This window comes from Labeo rohita, chromosome 24 (genome assembly GCF_022985175.1).
Source record: "Labeo rohita strain BAU-BD-2019 chromosome 24, IGBB_LRoh.1.0, whole genome shotgun sequence".
Lineage (NCBI taxonomy): Eukaryota > Metazoa > Chordata > Actinopteri > Cypriniformes > Cyprinidae > Labeo > Labeo rohita.
In genome coordinates, this window is record NC_066892.1 from 3771204 (window position 1) to 3788041 (window position 16838).

Here is a 16838-nt window from a genome sequence, read left to right on the forward strand (position 1 = left end):
AGTCTTTTTACATTTTCAAGAAAATATCTGAGTTACTATCTCAGTTAATATCTGCATAATGTAGTTCTAGACTAAATGTGAACATGCATTTACTCATTTTGCACAAAAACAGACTCTGTATTTGCAAACTCATAATATAACGGAAACCTGCAAAAATTAAATATGACAACATAAATATCCTTTATGCATTTAATCCCATTTTATTAACCAATGTCGTTGCTGTTGACCAATTCAACTATACTAATAAGCAAAAATGACTTTAGATAAATATATATTGCTAATGAGTGTTGCACTTTCTTCTCCTGTGTCCTATTCTCCATGCAATCCAGAATGGCAGCACAGCCAAAAGTTTTGTTTGAGCTGCACCCTCTAGATTTAAAAAGTAATTTACTTAAAGCATTACTTTCCATAAAATGTAAAGAAGTTACTTTTTTTTAAGGGAGTAATGCAATATTGTAATGCATTACTTTTAAAAGTAACTTTCCCCAACACTGTCATTGACATACTAAAAGATAGGCAGACCTTTAAAATCCACAGCAATGATTTAATGAATGAAAATGTACAATGGCACATTTATACAGTCACAAAAAAAAGAAACAGTTCATTTTGATGTTTTGTTCAATGTTCTGGTCTATCAGAGCAACTGGACGACCTGTTTGGCTCTCTCTTTTTTTCTTCTCAGCAGCCTCTGTATCCGCCTCTTCTCCTTGTCCTTCCCAGCGCACAATCGCTTCAGCTTTCTGCAATGTGATGTCGCGCGATGCTCCACGCATACTTTCAATATACTCTAGCAACACCTTGAAATGATCGTCAGTCACCTGAAACAGAGAGAAATACATGCATATGCAGTAAAAAGAGTTGAAACTGAAAAATAATTTTTGGACTAAAAAAAAATATAGAAATAAAATGCATAGTTAACAGTTAAAGCCAAAAGTATACATATCTTGTAAAATCTGCAAAATACTAATTATTTTACCAAAATAAGAGTTCATACAAAATGCATGTTATTTTTTATTTAGTACTGACCTGAATAAGATATTTCACTTAAAAGATGTTTACATATAGTCCACAAGAGACAATAATAGTTGAATTTATTAAAACAAACCCGTTCAAAAGTTTACATACACTTGACTCTTAATACTGTATTGTTACCTGAAGGATCCACAGGTGCATTTTTTTGTTGTTGTTTTTATTTTGTTTAGTGATAGTTGTTCATGAGTCCCTTGTTTGTCCTGAACAGTTAAACTGCTCGCTGTTCTTCAGAAAAATCCATTAGGTCCCACAAATTCTTTGGTTTTAGAGCATTTTTGCTCTTTCCAGCAGTGACTGTATGATTTTGAGATCCAGCTTTTTACACTGAGGACAACGGAGGGACTCACATGCAACTATTTCAGAAGGTTCAAACACTCACTGATGTTTCTGAAGGAAAATGCACAAAGAGCTGGGGGGTGAATACTTTTTGAATTCAGGGTAAATTTAATTTATTTTGTCTTCTAGGAAAAATTTAAGTGTCTTCTATAGCTTCTGAAGGGCAGTACTAAATGAAAAAAATATAATATTTAGGCAAAATAAGAAAATGCACACATCTCCATTCTGTTCAAAAGTTTTCACCCTCCGGCTCCTAATGCATTATTTTTCCTTCTGGAGCATCAGTGAGTGTTTGAACCTTTTGTAATAGTTGCATATGAGTCCCTCAGTTGTCCTCAATGTGAAAAGATGGATCTCAAAAGACATACAGTCACTGTTGGAAGGGGTTCAAATAAACAAAAATGCTGAAAACCCAAAGAATTTGTGGGACCTGAAGGATTTTTCTGAGGAACAGCAGGCAGTTTAACTGTTCAGGACAAACAAGGGACTCATGAACAACTATCACTTAACAATAAAAAACACAGCTGTGGATCATTCAGGAAACAAAACAGTATTAAGAATCAAGTGTATGTAAACTTTTGAACAGGGTCATTTTTATAAATTCAACTATTATTTTCTCTTGTGGACTATATGTAAATATCTTTTATGGGAAATATCTTATTCAGGTCAGCACTAAATAAAAAAATGACATGCATTTTGTATGATCCCTCTTATTTCAGTAAAACAATTAACATTTTGCAGATTCTGCAAGGTGTATGTAAACTTTGGGCTTCAACTGTAAAACATGAAATCAGTAGAAAAGCCTGTGCTCCATGTTTTATTACTGTGATAAATGTGGAAAGTTGAAAGCTGTAGAGATCAATGATGACTGTGAAGTTTTGTATACCTTTGTGGTGTCATACATGTGCTGCAGTAACCATGTTTGCCTGCTTTTGAGAAACTTCCACTCGTCTCGCCTCTCAGACCAGCTAAACAAGCACACAAACACGAAGTAAATCCACTGGTAGAACTGGGAAACATGCACATGCATAAAATTAACTGTGTTCGTCTCACCATGTGAGGTATTCCAGCGCCGCCTTCTCTGCAAGACTCGTCTTGACTTTGTCTTTTTTTATGCTTTTGCCTTCTTCCTTTAATTTCTTCTTCAACTCCTTATTCCGAATCTTCTTCAACTTTCTCTCCAGAACTCGTTTCTCCTCTGGACTCAGCTCTTCCTCACCATCTGAGCCGTTTTCATCCTCTGCTCCAGGTGGTTCTTCTTGCTGTGACGAGTTTACCTCTTCAGAACTCTAAGATGGAAAATCACATGTTGTTTAATATTCTCTCTCTTTTTTTTCCAGGATACATTGATGAAAAGAAAGTTAAAATAACAGCATTTTTTTTTTTTAGATACAAATCTTTTGACTGTCATTTTGGATCAATTTAATGTGCCCTTCTAAAATAAAAGTACTAATTTCTTTAAAAACAAAAAACAAAAAAAACAACACACACACATACACACATTCTCCTTCATTATGAAACTCTATATTGTCCGTCTGATTTTCCAGCCAGCAGAGGAGGTAATGGAGCATTTCTCTATCATATTGTTTGGGGTAAACAGAGGCGGCCATTGTACTTGTCTGTTTGGCACAACCTGGTCCTCCTGTATTTACTTATTTGTACATGAGACAGCGAGACTTAAGCAGGAGAGACGTCTGCTCTGTCAGTGCGAGCAAATGGAGAAAGAACAGAATAACAAATCAAAGACTTTAACATTTATTTCTGAATGACCTTTAAGGACCTTGCAGAAGGATAACGTTATATACACGGATAAACCTGCATAATACAGGTAAGACCTTAATTTTAAAAGCTTCAGAAAAAAATGAACAGAAAATCCAATTATAAAATAAAATCTGCAAGATTTAATGGTAAAAAAATATAAAATAAAATAAGGGCAGTTTATTATAATTTTAGAATAAAAAAAATAATGTTACAGAGTGAACTTTATGGATTGAACTTTAGGTTTACAGTAAAAAAGAAAAAGAAAAAAAAGAAAAGCATGTACAGTTGAAGTCAAAAGTTTACATACACCTTGCAGAATCTGCAAAATGTTAATTATTTTACCAAAATAAGAGGGATCATACAAAATGCATGTTTTTTTTTTTTTATTATTTAGTACTGACCTGAATAAGATGTTTCACATCAAGATGTTTACATATAGTCCATAAGAGAATAAATATATTTAATTATTTTTTAGTAATAGTTTATGAGCCCTTGTTTGTCCAAAACATCTAAAACAGACCACTGTTCTTCAGAGAAATCCTTCAGCTCCCACAAATTCTTTGGTTTTTCAGCATTTTTGTGTATTTGAACCCTTTCCCGGGGGCTGAAAACTTTTGGAAGTTAAAGATCACATTAGCTGGTTCACGTGTGTTTAACTAGGGTTGGAGCTAAATTCTGCAGAACAGTGGCCTCCAGGAATTGAATTTGACACCCCAACTTAACCACCATTTAACCAATTAACAGGTTTTTACTAGGGCTGTCACTAACGATTATTATTATTATTTATTTTTATTTTTTTGTGGTAATTAAAATAGTCCTAAGCAAACAATAGCCTTTAAAAATACTTAAAGGCTTGCATATATAACAGCAACGAAGCAATAATAAGTAATCGTGTGGTTTTTATTATAAGCAATAGAACTTATTCACATTTTAACAAATGCCTGCAGAGGACGCCAGTGGCCTAACAATTGTTTTTACACTTTACTGCGCAATCTAATCCTTGTTTAATATTGACTCAACAACATTTAATTCAAATGTCTACTTAATCTTTAATATTTGGCCATTTCTTTACAGAAAATCCTACAGCTACTGTAATTTTTTGAATATGTGGACATCAAAATGTGTAAACTCAGAGAGGGTTTGAGCTTTTATTTTGAAATCACGATGAATGGTTAGCATTTTGAAAAATATGCTTATATATTCGCATGTGTTTGCGTAGGTTTCCAAATGGTTTATCTTACAAATTTGATGACATCACAATAGCATTATGCTTTATTATGATTTTTTAAATGGGTTTAACATATCATGGAGCCTTGGAAAATAGTCTAATGCGTTTTTTGAATTCTCATGTGGAATGCGCCACTTCCGGTATTTTGCCGGTTACTGGACGCGGGCAAATCGCAGTTGAAGAATTTTTTTAAAATGGGGAATTTAACTGACTCGATGAATCTTGACAGCCCTAGTTTTTTTCCCCCCAATGTAGTATTTTACAATGCTTTACCAGTCAAATTACAATTACTTTAGATTTTAGAACATGCTTTGAGATTCTCAGTTATGCATTTTTCTCTTTTTTAGTACTTTGAAAACACAACAAAATGCAGAAAACAGCACATTTCCAAGCTATGTGACAACAAAAACAATCGAGAGGAAGATGATGGAAGATCCGCTGACTTTCCGACCAAATTCCTCCAGCCTGCATTGGTCCGTTATTGACGTCAACGAAACAAACTCCACCTCTTCAGACACCTACGTCATAAGCCTCCTCCTCTCCTGCATCTACACCATCCTGCTCTTCCCGCTCGGCCTCCTGGGTAACATCCTAATCCTGCTGGTGAACTTTGACCCTCGGCAGCGGATGAGCACACCAGATCTATACTTCACTAATTTAGCTCTGGCTGACCTAGTTCTAGTTCTGGATTCGCTAATTGAAGTATTCAATTTGAGCGCGCACTATTACGACGATGCGGTGTTGTGCTCATGCATGGCGATTTTTCTCCAGGTCAACATGTACAGCAGTGTGTTTTCCCTCACATGGATGAGTTTGGATCGCTGCCTTGCGCTGACAGGCCTCAGAACGCGTGCGCTACCTGCAAACGTCTCCGTTTCGCATCGTTCATGTGTCGCGCGCAGGGCCTGCGTGACTATATGGGCGGCGGCCACCTTGTGCACTCTTATCCCATTCGCTACTGCGCATGTGCATCACGGATGGGGGCGTGGCTTCTGTTTTGCAGGCGTGGCTGAGGTGCAATGGCTGGAAGTGACGTTGGGATTCGCTTTGCCTTTTTGCGTGATGGGCATCTGCTACACCTTAATCGCACGTGTGCTTTTGCGCTCCGAAAGGCCACAGCGAACCAAAGCCCTGCGCATGATCGTCGCAGCCGTGAGTGTGTTTTTTGTATGCTGGCTGCCAGAGAATGTGTTCATCAGCGTGCATCTTTTGACTGGCGACACGGACGCCTCACGCCGACGTGGAAACCATACGCTGTGGCAGCGGTACCCGCTGACGGGACACGTCGTGACCTTAGCGGCCTGTGCCAACAGCTGCCTGAACCCGCTCGTGTACAGCCTACTGGGAAACACCTTTAGACAGAAACTGCAGGTTTTTGTTGCGCACCACGTGCAGTGCCTGCATACGCAGAATGCAAGAGCAACACCTCCTTGTCCTTGTGTAACGTGCACAAATGTGTACCATTCGTGCTCGCACGAGAATAGGGAAGAGGAAGAACGCGACCTTAGAAGCGGAGAGGAGAGTCAAGAGTGTGTGTGTGACAGAGTGGGATAAACAGTCATGTTTTAATGACGCAGGGCAAGTTCTTTTGTTTTTATTTTAAAGGAATTAATACTTTTATTCTGTAAGGATGCATTAAATTGACTAAAAGTGACAGTGAAGATATTTAGAATGCTGATTTTGATCCTGAAAAAAATGTGCAAATATATTGTTTTCAACATTAATAATAATCAGAAATGTTCATTGAGCAGCAAATCAGCTTATTAGAATGATTTCTGAAGAATCATGTGACTGGATGCTTATTCAAATAGAAATCAATTGTTTTAAATTGTGATAATATTTCACAATATTACCGTTTTGCTGTAAGGGAAGAAGCTGATTATTTTGACTCACCTCAACTTCTCTTTTCTTTTTCTTCTTCGCTTTCTTTTGTGCTCTTTCTGTAGCAGCGAGTGTGTTTGTTTCATCTTTCTGTGGCGTCATCACATCTGATTCAGGAACAGCTGCTTCAGAGTCCTGCATATTTAAAATAAGAATTTACAAAATTTTGTCTTTGCATTCAACTTTGCATTAATTTAAAAATTTTAAAAATTACATTTTAAAATATATTCAAACAAAATCAGCTGTTTTAAATTGTGATAATATTTCACCATATTACCGTTTTTGCTGTAAGGGAAGAAAGCTGGTTATTTTGACTCACCTCAACTTCTCTTTTCTTTTTCTTCTTTGCTTTCTTTTCTGCTCTTTCTGTAGCAGCAAGTGTGTTTGTTTCATCTTTCTGTGGTGTCACCAGATCAGGAACAGCTGCTTCAGAGTCCTGCAAATTCAAAATAGGAATTTTAAAAATACTCTCTTGAATTCAACATGACAACCTCAAAACACAGCAGCTTTCAAATTCTTGCTTTCAAATTTTATCCTTGTGTTTTTGAATGAAAGAAAGAATATTTTAATACTATTAATACTTCTGTTTAGTAGGAATGCATTAGATTGATCTGAAGTGACAGTACAGACATTTAGAAAGCATGTTTGTGTGTGCATTTAACATGCATTTAATATGTACATAATAAATATACACAGTGCACACACATATGTGACCCTGGACGACAAAACCACAGGTATATTTGTAGCAGTAGACAACAATACCTTGTATGGATCAAAATGATCGATTTGTCTTTTATGCCAAAAATCATTAGGATATTAAGTAACGACCATGTTCCATGAAGATATTGTGTTAATTTCCTACTGTAAATATTGTCAAAACTTAATTTCTGATTAGTAATATGCATTGCTAAGAACTTTATTTGGACAACTTTAAAGGTGATTTTCTCATTATTTTGATTTTTTTGCACCCTCAGATTTCAGATTTTCAAATAGTTGTATCTTAGCCAGATATTGTCCTATCCTAACAAACCATATATCAATGCAAACATTATTCAGCTTTCAAGTTAAAAAAATGGACCCTTATGACTGGTTTTGTGGTCCAGGGTTGCATATATTATGTAAACACAAACTTTTATTTTGCATACATTTAATCACGATTAATCATGTAACAGCTCTACATGTATGTCTTGTGTATGTTCACACATGAGAATTATGAACTTTGATGCCATAAGAAATACAAGAATTCATCTGTGGATTCACACACCTCATCATTAGCCTTTCTCTTTTTGTCTTTCTTTGGCTTTTTTCTTTCATCTTGTACATGTGTCATTTCATCCAAACTGAGTTTGAGTTCCTGGAAGAAGGGGACACATTAAATGGATCAAAGTGACAGTAAATGCATTTATAATATACAAAGGTTGTTTGTTCAGTTCTACAAAAGAAATGCTCTTTTGAGCTTTCTATTAAGTTCCCTTGAACATGATTAACAATGAACAGCAAATCAGCATATTAGAATTATTTCTGAAGTATCACGAGAACATAAAAATTCAGTTTTTCATCACTGAAATGAATTACATTTTTAAATATATTCAAACAAAATCATAGAAATCAGTTGTTTTAAATTGTGATAATATTTCACAACATTACCATTTTACTGTAAGGGAAGAAAGCTGATTATTTTGACTCACCTCAGCTTCTCTTTTCTTTTTCTTCTTCGCTTTCTTTTCTGCTCTTTCTGTAGCAGCGAGTGTGTTTGTTTCATCTTTCTGTGGTGTCACCACATCTAGATCAGGAACAGCTGCTTCAGAGTCCTGCAAATTCAAAACAGGAATTTTAAAAATACTCTCTTATATTCAACATAACAACAAAACACAGCAGTTTTAAAACTGGGTGTAATTTCAACTTGATTTTATCCTTTTTTTGAAAGCAAGAGAATATTTTTTGCATTTGCATTAGACTAAACAAAACTGACAGTACAGACACTTAGAATGTTGCAAAAGATTTAAATTTCAAATAAATGCTCTTTTTAACTTTCTATTTACTAAAAAAACTGAAAAATGTTGGTTTCCACAAGAATATGAACTGTTTTTAACATTGAAAATAACAATAAATGTTTCTGTAAAGCCAAAATAAGAATTTAAATATACACTCTTTGCATAGTACAAATGACGTCACAGCTCAACAGCTGTACATGTGGACATAAACACTTATTTTATAGAACAATAATGATATACATGACATAATAGAGTGTTTTCACAATGCATCATCCATCGGCCATATTGGCGGCACTGAATAATATAATAATGCTAATATGTTGATTAACACTGCTTGTATGTATCTTTACCACCTATTAACTTTAGTTTGTCAAAATATTGCGCCCTTTCCTAATTACTTACTAAGTTACTTAGTAATTAATTAATTACTAAGTCCTTTTCTATATGATTTAACAGCTCCACACGTTTCCGTGATTTAGACAGCATAAATTAGCAGAACAAACTATTTAGTAGTACATTAACAGTACAATCCACGCTGTTGTTTACATCCGAGTATCGCCAATACGGCGCTCATCCGGGTAACTGACTAAACGTGATATAAGTGCAAACCAGTCACATTCTGATTTTTTTTTTCCAGGAAGACAAGCTTTTCAAACGTTACACGTTATTGAAAAATTTTACATGTGTTCATATAAAAAAAAATTGTGTCTTCTGTATGTTCACATATGAGAATTATGAACACTGGACATAACGCAATATGAAACGCAAGAATTCATCTTTGGATTAACACACCTCATCATTAGCCTTTCTCTTTTTGCTTTTCTTCGGCTTTTTTCTCTCATCTGGTAACGTTACATGTGTCATTTTATCCAGACTGCGTTTCAGCTCCTGGAAGAAAACAGAACAGAACTATTTAAATAATTTAAACGCATAATATAGCAGCGGAGATTTTGCGTATTGCGTTTATAGATGCATAAAGACGACTTACCTAAAGAAATATATATATTTAAAAAAGCTCTTCCAATATTTCCTCACATTCACGTGTGGACGGACAGCGCCATTTGATGACGTTTCTATGTCTATGATTGGTTGGCGCTTAGACTTCTGGGACATGTAGTTCTGAAATTTATTCTCACGTAATCTTAGAATACGCTTCATGCGAAGACATTTCAATAACATTTGTATTATAATGTACCACTTTAAAAATTGTATGAAGTAATCAGACAAAGTATTTTCTTTTAAACGCTTAAATATCAAAGCGGAACTACGTTTCGGTTAATTGTAGTTTTCCTCCCGGTCAGAATTTACGGAGGTGCTCGTTATATGACCTGGAGAATCACGCCTGTTAAGAAGAAACCCTGAAGATGTCAAACGTGTGCGTGCATTTATCACGGTTTTCTCTAGGTCACAATGTTTTTACAAACCGAACGGATGCGAAATTAAGGCAAGTTGATGCTTTTCCTTGTATAGATTATAAAATAACCATCATTTACTTTGTGTTGTAATTATTTTAAACACCCTTTAATTAAGCTAGACTTTTCTAAAATTGAATTTGAACGGATTTCTGACCGATTTTAACACGTTTAAAATCTTAATTTGAATGATTTAATACATTTAATGGTCTCTTGAATTATCAGCTGACCTTGGTTAGAGAGGTCTCCATGTAAGTGTTCAAAAAGAAGCACTGGATTTATGGATTATATGTTTTGTAATGTTATTTATGGGATTTTAAAAGTGATGTGTTTCATTAAATCTTCATCCTTTCAGGCCATGTGTCACAAGGATGCTGTCCTTGACATCACAACGTAATGCAAAGACCAGAAAACCTCCAGATGACAATGAGGAAGCATCCAAACCCATCCAGTTCTCAATCAGCAAAGCTAGTCATCGAACCTGGAAAGTGGACCGTTCGATGGGCAGCACTTACCAGCGGCCCTGGTGGAAGGTTCTCCCCATCAGCCTCATTGGAGTGGGCTTCCTCGCCTGGTGCATTTTCAGGAGAGAGACCGAGATCGACGACTCGCTGGAGAAAAACCTCTACGAACATTTACCAGGACTGCTGTCCGACGAAGAACAGGAGGATGTCGGCATCAAAAACAAGCCTTCATAGTGGCTTAGAAGTGACATTTGCAGTCTGGAATGTTTATTTATTGTTCAACAATGCCTTTGGAAGTAAAATGTTTACTCCAAGACCGTCCACATTCTGTGCTCTCAAAAGTGGTTGTGTGGAACTGGATCATCTGTAGATGGATTTATATTGAAGAAAAGCCAGTGGCATTGTATTGAAAGCATAAAGAAGAAACTTCTGAATTGTAATTGTGGTGCAACTGCTAGTTTATAAATAATGTCATCAGGAAACCATTACTAAAGCACTGAAAGTCAACATTGAGAACATACTGTAAAAGTGATACTTGAGCTGTAAAATAAATATTTTAGCATTAAATATTCAAAAGTGATTTGCAAAAGTGATTTACAAACCAGAGATGGTGAAACCCAATTTAATGTAACTAAAAAGTAGTAAAATATTTGCATTAAAGACAAGACTTGAAAATGAAAGGGTTGCAAAAAGTTGGCTTTTGTTTTAACAAAACACATCATTTAATCAACAGGTCTTTTATGTTGGAATGACTCAATTTAAAGCTTAAATGTAGAAATTACACAAAAATAAATGCATCTTAAAGCCCTACTGAAGACAAAAACCGCATACAACATTGAGGTAGTGGAAAGTTTATTTACAACCAAATGGCCACAATAGAAGAGAAACCCAATATAATAACGATAGAAATTAAATGGGACACATTCTAATTCATCATGAAGCATGCAGACTAGGCAGAGGTATATGAAAGTCTAAAATACAAACTTTAAAACCCTGAGGAGCTCCCGGAATGTTCTGACGCTGCCCCCCTACTATCCACTTGAACCACAAGATACCCCTCCCCTACCGCAACTACCAAAAAAATACAAAAAAATAAACTTAAACTACACAGGCATTTATAGTCAAGAGTGTAAGAACCCCAATGACCCTCCCACCCGACCCCTCCCACACATCAAACCCCACCCCCATATATTCCTCCACACAAAAAAAGTCGAGTAAATAGTCAAGAGAGTTTAAGCACGCTCTCCACGGATTCGACGGGCCAACTGGATGTCTTTGGGCATGATGGTGACACGTTTGGCGTGGATGGCGCACAAGTTGGTGTCCTCAAACAGACCCACCAGGTATGCTTCGCTTGCCTCCTACAAAGCAGACAGATAAAAGAACATTAGGAGCAGCCCAACAAAAAGTGTGAGGTAGATCTATACACAATCCAGAGGTAGAAAACACACCTGCAAGGCGCCGATGGCAGCGCTCTGGAAACGCAAGTCGGTCTTGAAGTCCTGAGCGATCTCACGAACCAGACGCTGGAATGGAAGCTTGCGGATCAGCAATTCTGTGGACTTCTGGTACCGACGGATCTCACGAAGAGCCACAGTTCCAGGACTGAGGTGGAAGCAGAAGAAAACAACAAGTTATTGATCTGTTGTTATTAGGACAGTGCATGAAATGACAAGAGACAGCAAAGTACATTGTTGTTTATGCAACAATCACTTATATACACATTATATTGTCCATATACTGAATATAAAACTTAGTATCTATACACTGAATATAAATAACAGTAAATGCGCAATAATGTATATACATGTATAAAATAAGTCTATCCACAATATGCATATACGCCGCAATGTATACACATTTATACACTATAGTTAATACACTAATATTAAATTAGTGCTGTCAAATGATTAATCATGATTAATCGCATCCAAAATAAGTTTACATAATGTGCGTACCATAAATATTTATCATGTATATATAAACACACATATGCATGTATACATTTAAGAAAAAAATGTTGTGTTTACATATTAAAATTACTGCTGTTAAATGATTAATTGCAATTAATCACATCCAAAATAAGTTTGTTTACATAATGTGTGCATACTGTGAATATTTATCATGCATCCACCTTATTTTTCAATGTGGAAGTAAGCCGTTTTCTGGTAATGTGTTAGACGTCCAGTTCATAATCCGCCATAGGGAAATAACGAGAAGAATATCGAAGTGCAGTAAACGGTAAAACAGTTTGTACTACAAACCAGTGTGTTCATAATTAAGAATACATTAAAATAATATGGTAAGACACACTAGTTTAAATCGCATCCAAAATAAAAGTTTGTTTACATAATGCGTATACTGTGAACATTACACACATATACATATATATATATATATATATACACACACACTATATTAGAAATGTAATATGCAATACAAGTTATAAATATAAACACACTCATGCATGCAAATATTTTGACACTTTATACATAATATACAGTACACACGTTATGTAAACAATTATTTTGGATGCAACTAATCGTTTGACAAGTATACACACATTATATCGTTTTAAACTGAAAATATAAAATGATATATATATCATATAAAACATGTATACACAATATAAAAATCGTATTTATTGGTGTATATAAATTCTATACATATCGTGTATATACATAATATTATTAATATGTACACGACATTTAATATCCGAAAGTTCCAGTGTACTATCATCCATCGATCTACTACACGTGTCTAGTGTTTCTCACCGGTATCTGTGGGGCTTCTTGACTCCACCGGTGGAGGGCGCACTCTTCCTGGCCGCCTTGGTGGCCAGCTGCTTCCTGGGGGCTTTACCGCCGGTGGATTTACGGGCGGTCTGTTTAGTACGTGCCATGGCACTCTAATGAAGTGGCCTGAAGAGAGACAAAAACCGATAAGAAAGAACAGCAACCGCGGGGAATTCCGCACGCCATGACGTCATCCACAACAAAACTCCCGCGTTCGGCCCGCCCAATAATACAGTCATGCTGTAACTCATCGAATGTTTCGGAAAAGAACACCATGACAACAATATCCCAAATAAGGAGTTTACAACGTGGGGGCGCCATTTGGGAAATTAAAGGCAAACGGAAACTTAAAAGGAAATGAGCTGGAAAAACATATGTAATTCTATAAAGCTAAACTTTTAGTTATTAAAGACAAAATTTACAAACGTATATACGCAAATAGAAACGCAAGTGTTTCTGTGGAGGATCAATAAGCTCAATAACTCGCAGTGGGACACTGGGTCACACACACACATAACTGAGTCCCATTCAACACACGCACACACTGCCCGAAGACAAAAATCTTCAACGGCAGCGACTTTCATTCAACCATTCAGCAACTAGTACTACGTATACGCCACGTTCCCTTTAATTACGGCGAAACAGATCGGAAACAACGGCTAGATTGAGATGTAGAAGCTCTGAGTAATGCAGTAGTGAAGTCCACCATCTCAGGATGAGACACAGACACGTTTCTGCCTTTATGTGTAACATGGCGCCCAAGAAAACCAATTACAGCCTTTTCTTTGTCTACACCGACAATTCAATAAGTCCGCCTGAAAGCGTTCAAACAAAAAACGACGCTTTGTATGAGGTTTCGACTTAAAAACGAAAATTTGAAGTCGAAACCGTGAACGAACTTTTGAGATAAAGCAGAAGTAAATACGAGCTGGCGCTCGTTAGCATTAGCTTGTTGCTACCGCGATCAGAAATAATCTAAAACCGCCGTTTACGGAATCTAAACACAAAAGCGAACTGAAGAGATGTTCTGTATTAAAAAAAAATGTATTTAAAACACCGTTATCAAAAGGCTAAATACACCAAAAGAAGTTTTTGTCGGTTAAAAACCGACCGTTGACGATACTTACGATTTTTTTGTTTCGGTTAATCCGTCAAAACCCAAAACAAGGAACGTCGGTCACGCGCAGAACGCGCTGCCCTCTATTTATATAGTCAGTGACGTATGTGCGCGGGTTAAGCCACGCCCACATAGACTCTCATTGGCTGGAGAAGCGAGTAGTATTTATTTATAACCGTTTTAGCGCTGTTCTTCTAATTGTAAAACCGATTTCGGTCTGTTTCTTTAGATTAAAACTAGTTTTAAAAACTTCTAATGGTATTTATGAATGTTTATACAGTCAATGAGGTTTGTGCGCGGGTTAAGCCACGCCCACGTCGGCTCTCATTGGCTGGAAGAGTGAGGGGGCAGAATATACTTTTCTGTAGTATTTATTTATAATAGTTTTAGCGCGGTTTTGATGTCGATGTAAACGCCTTTCAGCCTGTTTTTGGAGAAAAAACTGTTTTTTAACATTTCAAACGTGGTTATAATCGTTTAATCAACAATCTTAGTGAAACATCCGTGTAAGATGCTCATAAAAAAGATGCTTCCATTTACAGCCCTGAGTCAGTTTGGTGTCGATTACATAACCAAGTGGAAACAACCGTCCCATACGGTTCCTTTTGATAATAGTTAGTGCAAAACATTGTGGATAGTTTATTGTAACAATCGTTGCTTAGCAGACGATGAGGAAAAAAATACATTGCTGTTGAGATTCATTATTTTTAGTGCAGTCTTTGTGTCACCGTTGCCTAAAGAGGGCAAATTTTAATATGCTGCAGTAGGAACCTTAGAATGGTTAATGTGTTGTCGGCGGAACTGATTGTGTGCTGCACACATATGGGATATTCACACATGCATAGCTAAAATCTGTAAATATATTTGAAAATCCAACACTTCGAGCAGTTGTTAACTGATTCTATCACATTTATGTTTTTACGTAAGCGCTGCAAATTTGATATGTGATCGCTGTGCTAGTGTATTTTTGATATCAAGAGATTTAACTTTAGAAATGGCAGAGGAATCAACTGGAACAGGTACTTTAATAATGTATTGAATTTACGAGTCATTTTGTAGGCTTTTATATTTAATTGCACTTAACATGCAATCTATGGAGAAGATAAATGCTCTGAAAAACGTTCTCAATTTGTTCATGCTTTCCAGAAACACCCAGAATGCTGGAAAATGAGAAAAATATGGATGGCCAGAGTGGTGAGGACCCGAAAAAAGCAGCTGCAAATGCTGACACTCCTGCCAATGCTAAAAAACACAAGAAGAAGAAAAAGAAAACAAGTGACGGAAAAGATACTCAACAAAAAGGGATAAAAAGCAATGAGGAAATGCCTAAACAAGAGACCACAGAACTAGTAAGCACATATATAATTGCGCATATATTACTTTTGTGTTTATATGTTTATATCTGTGGTCAAATAACTTGACTGTGTTTGTGTTTGTGTGTGTGTGTGTGTGTGTGCTAGACTCCTGATGAGCAGCTGAGTCGAGAGTTGGACTGGTGCATCGAACAGCTCGAGCTCGGCTTGAGAACTCAAAAAACCTCCAGCAAACAACGTGAGTGAGACAAAACTACAAATACATTAACTATATATAGTTTACACAAACTCAAAAGGAACAATTACTTTCTGTTCTGTCTTACACATATGTCTCCATGTAGGGGAAGAAGCAAGTCGTGCCCTGAAGACGTTACGCAGCTCCAAAGCTCCCTTGGTGAAGAAGAGGCAGGTAATGCGAGCAATCTCTGGAGACTACAGGAAGAAGATGGAAGAGGAAAAAGCCAGACAGTTCAAACTCATACAGTCAGGTAAGACATCGGCATAAATGTACATTTATATATCTATTTCTTTTTTTGATGTGCCTTAAAATGTAAAGTGTGTAAATAGGTATTCTAAGTATGTAATGAATATTTATTTAATAAAATTAAATTTATTAAATTAAATTTATTTTGAACATTTTTTTTATATGAATCACATATATAAAATTTATTTGATCCAATTTTTATTTATATTTAATAATTTTTAAATTATTTTTAAAATGAGTTCTAACTTATTTATTCCTTATTTTTTATTATTTATTTTAACATTTTTCACTGTTTTTTTTCTAAACTTGTATTTTAAAATGAATTTTTATTTATTTTTTAAAAAAATCAATTTTTACTTATATTTAATTATTTTTAAAGTATATTTAGTCCTTATTTTCTTCTTATTATTTTTTTTTTTTTTTTTTCCCCCAACGTCCCCATTTTGAAAACCCTTGCCTTACAGTTTTCTGACAAAAAAATATTTACGTAATTCTTACAAAATTGCTGTCTCTTTCCACAGCAATGACCTCCGCCCGGGTCACCAGTGTCTCTGAGTGCAAACCAGTCTTTCACAGGCGAGCTGAGAAAAACACACAATCCACAAACAAAACGGACAAACCTCAAGAGACGCACACTCTGCAAGGGCCTCAGGAGACAAATGAAGACAAAACAAAGACTGATGAAGACACAAAACCTTTTGTTTTCACTAAAACACAGGAAGAATTTCGATTTAACTTTAACGTATAACTGGACACGGTAACATTAACTAGCAGAATTTGTGCCTTAAGAAGATGCATTGTCAAATATTACATACTTCCATTGCATAATTTTGCCATATATTCTCTATGCATTCAATTAAGCATATAATATTGCTAAATTTCACTTTTTTTTTTTGTAATGTACAAAGTGTTTTATATTTCACTCATAGAAACACAAATAAAAGTGAACACAACTAAAACTTTGCTGGTTCACTTTTTTATATCATTTATTTTATCTTGGTTTCATTAATCTTTTTTAATT

At 35.7% G+C, this 16838-nt stretch overlaps 4 protein-coding genes across 5 annotated transcripts; 2 read left to right on the top strand and 2 right to left on the bottom strand.

Moving 5' to 3' along the window:
* Positions 1 to 198: 198 nt before the first annotated feature.
* On the bottom strand, positions 199 to 9328 carry LOC127155889 (uncharacterized protein C7orf50 homolog). Its single transcript, XM_051098466.1, is given in 10 exon segments — positions 199 to 691; positions 693 to 818; positions 2255 to 2336; positions 2422 to 2657; positions 6251 to 6373; positions 6558 to 6674; positions 7503 to 7592; positions 7927 to 8049; positions 9025 to 9120; positions 9221 to 9328. Coding segments are annotated over 9 exon segments (1026 nt in total). The 5' UTR covers positions 9097 to 9120; positions 9221 to 9328; the 3' UTR covers positions 199 to 634.
* Positions 5701 to 10724, top strand: LOC127155890 (protein ccsmst1). 2 transcript variants are annotated; one of them, XM_051098467.1, is made up of 2 exons: positions 5701 to 5935; positions 10000 to 10724. In XM_051098467.1, the coding sequence occupies exons 1-2, from the start codon at positions 5811 to 5813 to the stop codon at positions 10340 to 10342; spliced, it is 468 nt and encodes a 155-aa protein (XP_050954424.1). In that variant the 5' UTR covers positions 5701 to 5810; the 3' UTR covers positions 10343 to 10724. The 2 variants fall into 2 exon arrangements, with proteins under 2 accessions (XP_050954424.1, XP_050954425.1); XM_051098468.1 differs by lacking the exon at positions 5701 to 5935 and adding an exon at positions 9426 to 9676.
* Positions 10725 to 10943: 219 nt separating this feature from the next.
* Positions 10944 to 14141, bottom strand: h3f3d (H3 histone, family 3D). Its single transcript, XM_051098469.1, has 4 exons — positions 14031 to 14141; positions 12883 to 13029; positions 11560 to 11713; positions 10944 to 11469 (listed from the first exon to the last, which is right to left on the bottom strand). The coding sequence occupies exons 2-4, from the start codon at positions 13008 to 13010 to the stop codon at positions 11341 to 11343; spliced, it is 411 nt and encodes a 136-aa protein (XP_050954426.1). The 5' UTR covers positions 13011 to 13029; positions 14031 to 14141; the 3' UTR covers positions 10944 to 11340.
* A 563-nt stretch (positions 14142 to 14704) lies between these two features.
* c24h8orf33 (chromosome 24 C8orf33 homolog) lies at positions 14705 to 16754 on the top strand. The gene is made up of 5 exons (XM_051098495.1): positions 14705 to 15039; positions 15167 to 15369; positions 15481 to 15571; positions 15675 to 15821; positions 16339 to 16754. Exons 1-5 carry the CDS (start codon positions 15015 to 15017, stop codon positions 16563 to 16565), a joined length of 693 nt encoding a protein of 230 aa, XP_050954452.1. The 5' UTR covers positions 14705 to 15014; the 3' UTR covers positions 16566 to 16754.
* The last annotated feature ends 84 nt before the right edge of the window (positions 16755 to 16838 follow it).